General features: G+C 38.0%; 1 protein-coding gene across 4 annotated transcripts in view; it reads right to left on the bottom strand.

The window, feature by feature from the left end:
- The window catches only part of NTRK3 (neurotrophic receptor tyrosine kinase 3), an 897,882-nt gene extending 886,511 nt beyond the window's left edge, over positions 1 to 11,371 (bottom strand). For 3 of the 4 annotated variants that reach the window (XM_040414178.1, XM_040414180.1, XM_040414181.1), the window contains exons 1-2: positions 11,320 to 11,371; positions 9,922 to 10,521 (exon numbers count right to left, since the gene is read on the bottom strand). In XM_040414178.1, coding sequence (XP_040270112.1) covers positions 9,922 to 10,157 — 236 coding nt within the window. In that variant the 5' untranslated portion in view covers positions 10,158 to 10,521; positions 11,320 to 11,371. Of the gene's footprint in view, positions 1 to 9,921; positions 10,522 to 11,319 lie in introns of those variants that run through there. The other variant, XM_040414179.1, reaches the window with a different exon arrangement.
- Positions 11,372 to 12,185: the final 814 nt, after the last annotated feature.

Here is a 12,185-nt window from a genome sequence, read left to right as displayed (position 1 = left end):
CAATGCCAAGTAGAATTAAGGCAGTTCTGAAGGCAAAAGGCGGTCCAACACCGTATTAGTATGGTGTTCCTAATAATTCTTTAGGTGAGTGTATATATATATTTATATATATATATATATATATATATATATATATATATAATAAATATATATAGCCAAGCTAAACATGATGGTTAACACGTTAAGTAAACAAAAAAAATGGTACAAATAAAAGAAAGTTAACTCTTTTAATGTATATCAGTGTTTTTTGTCACAAGATAGCATAAGGTAACACTGTGACATGTGTTAGAGTTAATTTTAGCTCGGCTGCATCTGTAGATACATAAAATCTTGAATACTGTTTATAGGGGCTCAGGCTCAGACTTGTAAGATTTCTAACACAGAAGTGGTCCTAACCATAAAGCAGCAAAAACTGTTTTCGAACATCAGCCAATTTCAATTGTATTTACATGAAAGCCAAAGACAAACTCATTACGGTATCATTTTGCAGATCATATGAATAATTCTGCAACACGACTTGTACTTCTCCACTACGTTCACTATATCAGTGGTTAAACACATTTAGAACCACAAAAGAAATGTAGCATGTATCAATCCGCTATGGTAAACCTGTCACTTAATAAGTCATGTTTCAGAACCACTAGCTGCAAATAGAGCCAGCTCAATACTCAGAAACTGAGACGTGAATGAAAGTGATCATGAGAGCTGTCTCAAAGATTAACGATGATCTTTGAAATCATGACCCATAAAAAAGACTAATAAAGTGATAGAATGGCTCTTAAATGCATCAGAAAGAAGAAAGAAAGAAGCAACACTGGATCAAAAAATATTCACATTGTTGATGGCAAAGACATTGGCAAGTGAAATGTGATACTTGGAGATGGTCCATTATCACGCTGGCATCACAAGTCAGTTTTTGGCAGCTCTTAAAAACAACTTGACAGCAATTGGGTTTAGTTACATGAAATAATAAAGACAGAAAATTTGAACTAAATAAGGGATTTGTATTAGGCTTGTAGTAACACGGGCCAAGTTGGTGCACAGCGTCAATAAGCTTTTGATCTTTAGCCAACAGAATAGAGTGGGTTCCACTGGTTGGTAACATCAATAAAGTGACACATTTTAGACTTCTGAACACATAAATTAAGTGACAGGACATAGATAAGCCGTCTTTCATTATACAGATCAACAGGCCATGCTAACCTGTAGATAATGAGATCTAAAGAAGTGTGAAGAATATCGGGCAGTGTAAATCCACCTTTAAACTCTACACAAAATTAACTGCTCAAATGAAATGTGACCTGGCCTTTAAAGCATAGTGCTTTAACAGAATGATTCTACATAAAGGTTTTCCGAGCATGCCAGTAAACTGCTGTCGTAAATAAGTTACAATGATCTCTGCAATATTCTATTGACATCATGAAAAAAAAGTTAATTACAGTCTATCAATACTAATTACAAACAACTCAATACTTTAATCTAGACCAACTACTCCAACAGATTTAAGGATCTATTTATCAAAGTTTTCAACAACTTTAATCCTGGTTTTATCAATATGGGTACTCTTGCTTCTCCCAGATATTTATTGATGTTCCTATAAAAGAACACATTTAAATGGAGAATGTAAAGTTGTACTTATTTAATAGTTATGGCAAAATGGAAGCTCCATTCAGGTGTCCAAAAAAAAGGTAAAAATAGTCATAGCAGATAAATTAGTATTTAAAGTATTGACATATGGTGCAAAATTTTACAAGTTAGTGATTACATTGAATTAAAAATGTGCAAAAAGCTTCAGTCTTTAATGTCCATAATTTCACAGTTTTCTCAAGTGAGCATGTTCCTCCCAGTAATAGTGAGGTCTATGTGTCCAAGATGTTGTTTTCTTCTCCTTCCTTCTCCTTCAGCTTTCATGTTCTAGCACAGCTTCATTACTGGACTGATTTACCCTTCTGCAGTCCATGAAGGATATTTTCCCCTCTCTTCACACTTTTTCCCACAGCCTATTTTATTCACCCTCTGCCCCTTCAGCCTGATATGCAAGTGCTTTTAACCTGTCTACACTGTGATATAGTAAAACCTTTGTGAATTGCCCTCCCAGAACACTTGGATGCCTTCCACACTCTACAAACTCTGTTCATGTGATAAAAGGGGAGCAGGTCACTGCTGTGGCCAGCAATTGGTGAAGTGGAAGAGCAGAGTCTGGAGAGCTCAAGAGCTAGGAGCCAGGGTCAAAAATTAAGTATGCTTCAGTTTGCATGCTCAACCCCTAAACATGCTTAACCCCTTTAAGTTCAACAGCACAGCGTGTGGGTGCTATTAATTACCCAGCATGTGTCAGCCGAATCTCTAACTACAATTATGTAAGAACACAAACTCTTTTTGCTGTTGTCGTAAAGTATATATTGTATATATTGCCAAGCAAAGATACCATACATGCATATGAACACTTGAACAATATGACTAAATGTGAACAATGTGCCGAAAAGGTAACGCCAAAATCATCCTTAAGGAATGTATTTGTTAATCTCAACTAACAATTAATAGTATCACAGACAAAACCTTTTACTAGGGACTTTTGAGAAGGCTATGTTCACATGTTCTGCATGCCTGATCCGGCAGCCTGATGTGGCAAAAATTTTGGCTGTTGGCTGGACAAAAACTGGCATTTTTGCAGGAAAGTGGCTAGATCACTGCCAGATCCTAGTATAGTCAGTGGAGATCCGGATAGGCTGCTCCCTGCCTAAACAGTTTGATTCACTACCCCAGACATGAACATACCCTCAAGAATACATTTACAAGTCTATTAGCAGAGGAAACTGTAGTACTCCAAGCTGTTTTGCAGTTGAAGGTGGAAATCTATACACCAAACATAATATTTCAACCAAAGTGCTGGCCTTTTACAAACCAAGAGGCAGTTGAAACATTGCATGTTTGTTGAATAAAGTTCCACCAAAGTTTTATTGTGAAAGTTTGGAGTGCTATGGCTTCCTCTACAATTGAACTATTTGGGGCTAAATAGGGCAGAAGACTGTGATCCTGGGGACATGAACTGATATGAGTGATGGCAATCTCTGTACACTGCTATCGAGTATGTTCATGCCTCATTATCAACAGAAATAAATAGCAGGCTTTAAAATAATGACATAGCCATGATGCCCAACAAATACGGGTATCTAATTTTATAACCAAAGCTATTTAGAACAGACAAAGTTCAATGGTTATCTCTATCACTGGAAGGAAAGGATTATTATTTCATTTATATAAAGCCAACATATTCTCCAGCACTGCACAGCGTTGACCATCACTCACAATGGAACCTGTCTCCATTGCGGCTCACAATCTAAATTCCAAACTCAGTGGTTTTTTTGAGGATGTGAGAGGAATTCAAAATAACCAATAGAAACCCACAAACTTTAAGATAACATACAAATTTCATTCAGATGTTGCCCTTGGTTGGATTAGAACTCCAGTACTGCAAGGCTTGCCACTTACAAACCGTGCTTCCCATGTGCCAACTTACATGCGCCAAACATCTCCAGCTTTGACTGCTTTGTATCTAATTTTATTTCTCTATGTATTACGTCTACATGATTTTTTTTGTGTTTATTATTCATGCGGCATTTTCACACAGTGACCCTGGATTCAGTTTGCTTGTCTGAAATGAAAAGCTATGACATCACACATCCAGTTAAATATAGCTGTTGTTATTCTCATTGCACTTATGTAGGAAACAATGAACCAGACACTAGAACACTAATTAACTGAAGACTTTGTAAAATTAAATTTCTCAACACTCTCCATGAGCAGAGGATATTATACATGTGTTATGATTTTTAGGAATGTTGGCTATGTCATGTTTCAGCAGAGTGTTCTGACTGTATCTTAAAAGGGATTTCTGGGATTACAACATTGATGGCCTAGCCTCAGATTATGGCTTCAATATCAGATGGGTGGGAGTCTGACTCTCGACACTCTCTCTAATCAGCTGTTTAAAGGGTGCACACTAGGGTGAGCACTGTGGCTTCTTCAATGCTCATACTGCTACCTACACTTTCATGCTGTATATTTAGTAGTGGCTGTGATGGGTTTTGCATCCTTGTCTGAATCCAATTCCAAGCACAGCTGCTTCTAAAACTACAGCGTTGTACAGTTTGGAGAAATGTAAAGAATAAATAAGCTGATTGGGATGATTGGCATGAGTACCAAGCATTGACTTGGACCCTCATTGACCTCATATTAATGGTCTGTCATAAAGGTAGGCCATTATTATCACAATCTCTTAAAATTAGCCTGCTGGTCATGATCTACAAAAGTATGTATAATACAGCATATTTGACATGATCTCATAAAACGATAGTAGTTCTAGATGGGACTAGACATTATTGATGCAAAGCCTATGCCAATGTGTGCCATGACTAGGTAACCAGACTCTTGCTTAGGGCATTGAAGGATATCTGTGTAATTGGGAATCATGGAGTCAGCAGAGTTTCAAATGGTTTTCTTTAAATTATTGCACATTGTTCACGCAAATGATAATGATATTGCCATAATGACATGAAAACTTATTGAAGTATGAAATAAGGAGAAATATATTGCCTGAAATTTGGATTTGGTTCCCGAAAAATCTGCAATGTTGTAGTCATTTCTTCACTGGTGATGGAGTATTCATTTGCGAGAAATTACACTGGTTAAAGCTATAGGATTACATCTTAACAGACATCAGTCTTGTTCCCTTTATTGACCTTCTATACATGTGCAGTGATGAAGCCCACTTCTCTTGAGAATAGAATCAGCATTCATGAGAGTACTCCTAATTTACAGCAGTACCACCTTCAACATAAAACAAGGGATCATTGTATTCAATTCAAACATCTACAACACTTTAGCCTGAATTCAGCAGGGTGTTCTTGGGCAAAGATTGGATGGAAGCCAATAATAAATCTTCCCATTCAACAAGGTATTGTTTTTTTTTTTTTTCCATTTAGCAATGGCAATCGTGATTGGATTTCAAATTGTTAACTTTTCGATTCTACCATTGAACCAATAAACTGTTACAGTAGCTCATTAACAAGTTACCATAAAACATGATTCACATTGGGGTTTAGCATTACATCAAGATCCTACGATGGTCTAAAATCACATTAACCGGGCAACATTCTTCATTTAACAAAATGGAAGATCATTTTACAAAAACCCACCAAACTCAAGTTATCTCTAGTTGTCATACCACCCGTATACTAAATACATTTTTCTGTGTGACCTGGAATACTACTTCAGATCTGATAATAGATGTAACAATTGATGGACTTCCAATTTTGCAGTAGGCCTTCTTAGTCAGTCCACGTAAATCAGTCATACAGTACAACCAAAAACAGACAATAGTTATCTTTGGTTACTGTTGGTTCCAAGACACATTAAAGGGGTTCTCCAGGAATTAAAAAAATATAATAAATATATTCACAAATACCTTTCATTAGTTATAATGGCTTGTTTTGTTTAGGGAGCAAACATTAGGAGAAATAAAATGGCCGCCGTCCTATCAGTACACACAGACCCTGTCCTAATCACACAGGAGGACAAGTTACTTCACCACAATGAACCATAGTGCTGCCTCATCCTCCTCTCTGCTCTGCTTGTCAGGAATCATGTTCCTGGATACAGGTGAATCTCTGTAATAATGGAGATGATGAGGAGACATGTGAGGAGGGTGAGGTGTGGCTAATGAGCAGCAGCACTTGTTTACAGTCTCCATTACCACAGCCCCATATTAACACAGTCTGTCCTGTCTGTCCTCTCTATACTTCATGTCTCCTCATGAACTAAATTCCACAGAGATTCATCTAAAGTTCTTATCATTAGTGATAAGCGGCAGGGGCAATATTCGAATTTGCGATATTTCACAAATATTTGGAAGAATATTCGTCATATATTCGCAAATTCAAGATTATTTTCTTGATCGTGAAAAATTGGCAATGTAATATTTGCGTAATGACCGCAAAATACAGGCGTGGGTCACTATAGCTACATTTTTCCAGCTGCTAGAAGTTTCCTGAGACTGGAAAAAATGGTTGGCACGGCAGAACATTACAATAGCTTTATATGCAGATAGAGTGCTCCAATATATTCGTGATTGCGAAATCCTCAATAATGATGCAAATATTTTGGCACAATACATGCAACTTCACATTTTAACAGGTCTGACTACTTATTAGTGAATGGTGCACTAAGTATTGTTGTGAACTTGTGACATCACAGCACTATGTATGTATGTAGCATGCATGCATACATACAGCACTATGTATGTATGTATGTATGTATGTATGGACAGCAGAACCAGCTACACTATATCACTATCTAACCTACACTGACTATCTCCCACTAACTATCTATAATATATATATATATATATATATATATATATGTGTAAGCTAACTAACTATCTAATGTAATGACACAGGAAAGCAGAGAGAACAGCAATAACACTGTTCTCTCTCTCAGATCTGCAAAATACTGCATACAAGGGATACTGGGGAGGTTTTTATATAGTAAGGGGTAGGCAACTTTCCTATTGGTTGTTAGGGATGTTGCTAAGTGCAGACAAAGACATTGAACCCTCCTCATTGGCCCACAAGAAAGAAGGGAGGTTACTGATGAAATAAAAATCTAGAATATTCGAAATTGCGAATATATATCACTATTCTAAATATTCGCTAATTCTCTAAGTGCCGATATTCATGATTAATATTCGCTATTCGAATATTCGTGCCCAACACAACGTATCATCTCTATTCAGGATCATAATCTCTGGTAAGTAGAGAGGAGGAGAATGAGGCAGCTCTTTACCTCAGTGTTGTAAAGTAACTTGTCCTCATGTTTGATTAGGACAGGTTTTGTGTGAACTAATGGGACAGCGGCCATTTTGTTTCCCCTGATGATTGTTCCCTAGACAAAACGAGCCATTATAAATAATGAAAGGCATTTGAGAATATATTTATAATATAGTAATATTTAAGAATTATCATTAGCTTAATTCCTGGAGAACCACTTTAAGTTTCCATGTTAACAAAAGTTTTTAAACCTTCAACCTCATGAAGGATATTCCTAAATGATGCAAAATATTGTGTATGGTGAAAAATGGTTATTACTTTAGTGAAAACTATTGCACAACTCAATGGCACAGTACTTTTCCAATGTTAGGAAATGGAAGTAGAATATATGTAATCAAAATTTTCATATTTTTTAAACATGTTTTACCTTCATGTCGCATGGAAGGCAAAAGTTGGGTCAACAAGAATTGCACAAAGAGACAACACCCTACAATGATCAAATATTAACCTGGTTCATCGCATAGGCGGAGTTACATCTACTGCAGGGTGAAGATCTAGTAGGAAAGGCTTATACCAATAACTCAATCACGCTGTGCAATATATTAATTCCATTAATGCAATTGTACAAAATTATGGATTTGAGAACTGTATATGATATATGTAAGAATAAGTTATTTTTCAATTAATTGCATCCTCACTTTAGAATACCATAAATGTTGAGGCCTTTCAACAAATTTTGGAAGCACAAGGCTATAACAGTGCTATATAATCATCATAATTATCACCCTCATCATCACTCCCATTAGCATCATCAATCACCATTATACCATCATTATGATTTTTTGGCCGCACAGCAGTATTTAGTAAGAGCAGGAATAGATAATTTGGGGCTTCCCATTGACCAAAGCATATAACTCTTTTGTCGCTCACATTTGGGCCATTTTTAGGTTTCTTGGCCGGCCTAGTTATTGTCACTCGTGGTTTTAGTTCAATCTAATACACACTTATACAACCAGACTCCATTGTCTTTTCCTCACACATTCACTAAATGTGTTTTTGCAGACAAAACCGTGGTCTGCTAAAAACTCAAAGTTTATTTTCAATCTCATTCCAGAATTCATTGAAACAAGCATAATATCCCTGTCTCCGTGTCACCCATTCCACGTTTCCCATCTCATACTCTGCAATCTTGTTCACCATATCTTGAGTGCCAAATGAAACAAATAGTCTTGCAGAGCCTAAGTGGACCTAAATGTGATGTTCATAAGGAATGGCAAATTTATAAACCCAGAGTCGAGAGGCGTGCAACCATTTTCTAGCACGCCATCGAGCAACCTGCAATCGTCAGAACTATAATGCAGTATATTAGAATTTGGAGGCAGATGAAGCAACAGCTGACAAATGAACTTGGATGGCACAAAGAACAACCAGCGGCCATATACTGTGGAGCCAAGACGAGTCAAGGCGAACATGAATACTGCTTTATTTCACGGTTAACTTGCATTTATTTTTTCCCATGCTATGTCCACACACTTCCAAGTACACCATCACTTCCTAAGGATTATCTGTGGTGTGTGATCTAGTTGCTGAGCAGAATATTTAAAGACTGTGCTGTGTTTTAAATGAGAGGGTGGGGAAGCAAATCTCCATGGCTCTTTCACAAATGCATAGTGTGAAGGGGGGGAAAAAAAGACATCCTGACTACAAGACATTCGGCAAACCTTCCTCCAACCAGAAAAAGCTTTAATGCAAGAAATTGTCTAGCAACCAGGGGTCGTGAAATGGGAGTTGGAACATGGAAACATTTTCTACCATGTTGCTGTCAGTGGGTGAAAAATGCACTAAAAATTCTTATCCAAAGCATTAATTGTTAGTGCATTTCCATGCACCATAGAAGGCCAGCACTATTTCACACATAGAACAACTTCTTCTTAAAAAAAAGTTTACCACCATTACACAGTAAATTATTACGTCAAGAGCTTGATTTTTTGAAATAATGATCTGCCTTTATGCATTTTTAGTACAATATTGCTATAGATATGACTTATCATGGGTTAAACACAAACCAGTTAACTCTTTAGTGCCCACAGGGCCTTCAATCAGCTTCATGTGACTCAATTCTTTACCATTCTACCATATGCAACAGTATAAACAGGAACAAAGGAAAGAACTATCTGCATCATTATCAATCTGCCAGTATCCCCCCCCCCCCCCTCCAATTATTAGCATCTGGATAGGGGGTGCGATACAGGAACTTTCTATGCCTCCACAGGAGGTTAAATTTGTTTAGAACTGTATTGCCTATTTAATAGCAGCGAGATACAAAATAAGCCATTAATATGGGTTTCTGCTGAACAGTGTATTGCCACCAATTCAGCTATGAAAAAAACATCATTATCTGTGGATAGGGTGGTTCTTGAGCAAAGGCGAGTCCTGTCTGTCTTGCGTGTCCATCTCTTTACTTAAATGAATTAAAGCATATCTCAAGATGCACTTTATGCACAGCGTGATCCCAAACCAAGAAGAATTCAAAAAAACATGATGTTCTGTGCACCCAACATAAAGCTGGCTATGTGACCTGAGGCTGATTTATGTTCTACAACATGGGCAATATAAGTTGATAACCACCTGATTCATCTCACAGTAAACCAATTGCCGCATACTCATTTTGTGCTGCTATTTCCAACTATAGAAATCACTAGAGCAACAATAGGTATGGCTTGATAATACATAATGTATTTCAGTTCCAAAGCAGCCAAACACAGATCCACAACTGAGCCGAAAAACAGAATATCTGCGTTTTCCCATGGAACATAATTAATAAGAGTTCTTATCATGCCCAGTATTCCCATGGCTCAGTGCAATAAAACCAGATTACGTCCATTCTAGTTAAGCAATAAGCAAACTGTAGTATTGAAAGAAGTGGAGGATAATTTATATATAGTATCTACAGAGAACAGCGTAGATACAACTTGATAACATGGATCACGAAGACAGGCTCATGAACCTGCTGCTTTCTACAAGGCACAATACAATCACTGCCATCATAGGGCAAATGGCACATTTCAATTTTTAGGTTGGTATCAAAACTTACATTGAAATGATGTTCTTGTAGAGCTCAGTGATGTTTGTGGTTGCATTAGCTGATTCCTGCATTTCCAAGAAGGGGAATATGTTCCCATTGTCCACTTTGTTGCAGAGAATTTCAATTTTGCTGCACACACAATTAACAGGGCAAGCCACCACCGAACCCATATAGTCCAGCATAATGCTCCATAGTAAGAAAATCCTCCAAAAACTGCACTTTGTAGGGTACGGAGACATATCCATTTCAAACAGAGGTTTTCAACCCCCCAAAAAATGGGGTGGGGGTAGAAAGGGGAAGGAAACCAAGATGAGGAGATATCTCAGCCTTTTCTCTTGATAAGCAATCAGATGCAAAATCCTCCTGCAGCTAAAGTCATCCTGAAATGGCTTAGACGCACACTGCTTTCAGCCCACGGAGATGCATGGTGCCTGATGCTGCTGCTGCTGTTGTCTTGTTGATTCCAGGTTGTTGGTTATTATTTTTTTTATTTTTTTCCAGGAGATCTACAAGACTTCTGAGGAATGCAATAGAAGATGGGGGAGACAGAAAAAAAGGGTGCTAAAGTCACCAAGTCCCACCTACTGGGCAGATTTCAAACTGTCACACCTGCAAAAAAACAGAAAGAGAGGAGGTGGGGTGTGGGAGAGGGAATCAGGGAAAGGGAGTGATACACATACAAGATCAGAGATCAAACAGCACCATTTGTAACCTGATTTATGCAAAAAAAGACAAATACACTACACCTCCCCTCTAAAAAAAAAAATAGACAGTTTTCTCCGCAAGAGACACATTCATTCAGGATGTTCCCTGCCTCATCCCTGGATTCTGCAGAGCACAGCCAGGGCTGTACAGCAAAAAAAAGTTCAGGATGCTATTTTCATCATTGGATAGCATTACCGCGCTTGCATTTCTGTAATGAAGATGGGATAGTCAGGGAAGATGTGGACATTTCTCATTTATAGCTCTACAAATTCAAATGCTACAAAAATACATCCATGATGTGACTCCACTGGATGAAGCTGCGTGGGAACGGAGACTAGGACATGATGTTGCTCAAGTAATCTTAATCCGATACATCTAGATCTGCAGCAAATGTCCAAAACAATTCAAGTATCATGGGGAAAAAATTCAAAAAAAAAAGAGAGAAGGAAAGGCAACAGGGGCTGTGAGAGCCTACGGCATGTTGCAATGGACTAGAAGAAGCAAATTAAGATGCATGATGCATTTTTGGCAAGCGAAGCAACCTAAGTAGATCCTAGCAATGCTTAATTTGCTGTGCCCTTCATCAATGCTCCTTCAGATGCTGCTATATAAAATGTTCGGGTTCTTTTGCTAGATGCAGACACACACAAGAATAGAAAGACAGACACACAAAGATACACACAATGATAACACAAGATGAACCTGCTAATGGGGGATACAGGTGCACGTCACTCTCAGACCCTGCAGATTGTAGCTCCAAACACGAACTGCTGTCTCTTGTCCAAAGGAAAGGGAGAGGGAAAAAAAAAGGTGGGAGTCTCAGCTGTTTACTGAGAGCCAGAGAATCAAAGCTGTGTGATCAGGATGAGGAGAGAGAGAGCGAGAGAGAGAGGCAGAGGGAGGAGAGTGGCAGGCACACACACACTCACACCAAAACTAATTCTCTATGCAGTATGATGAAAAAGAGGACGGCGGGGGAAAAATCCCCTTTATCCTAATCCCCTACTTCATACTCACTTGTGGAATTCCCTCTCTACATCCTGCATTGTACTCCTACAGATACTGCACCATTCTGCCTATTTATCCACAGGTTATACACAGTATATGGAATCTAAAGCCACAAAATAGGAGGATGTGAATGAAGGCATCGTGGTCTCTATTATCTATGTTATGCACCCTTGACGGTATCTGTATACCTTTAGCTAAAAAATGGGTCTAGGATTATTAGTTATGACTAAGACTACGTTCACACTTGAGATCCGGCAGAGGATCTCAATACTGGAAAAAAAAGTCCTCAATTGCATTCTGAATGGAGAGAGTGGAGAGAGATCTATTCAGGATGCATCAGGATGTCTTCCGTTCCGTCAGCATTGCGTTTTGTGACCGGATACAAAACCGCTGTAAGATGCGGTTTTGTGTCTGGTCATAAAAAAACTGAAAAAAATGGATCCTTTATTGAAAATAATGTCAATGGTGACTTTAGGCTCCTAAAAAAACGGATCTGTCACCCACTGACTTTCAATGCATTTAGTAACAAATCCGTTTTTTTTTTCCGTTTTGATTTCACA

The sequence above is a fragment of the Bufo bufo genome, chromosome 1, assembly GCF_905171765.1.
Source record: "Bufo bufo chromosome 1, aBufBuf1.1, whole genome shotgun sequence".
NCBI classification, from domain to species: Eukaryota; Metazoa; Chordata; class Amphibia; order Anura; family Bufonidae; genus Bufo; species Bufo bufo.
This window is presented reverse-complemented; position numbering and strand designations above follow the sequence as displayed.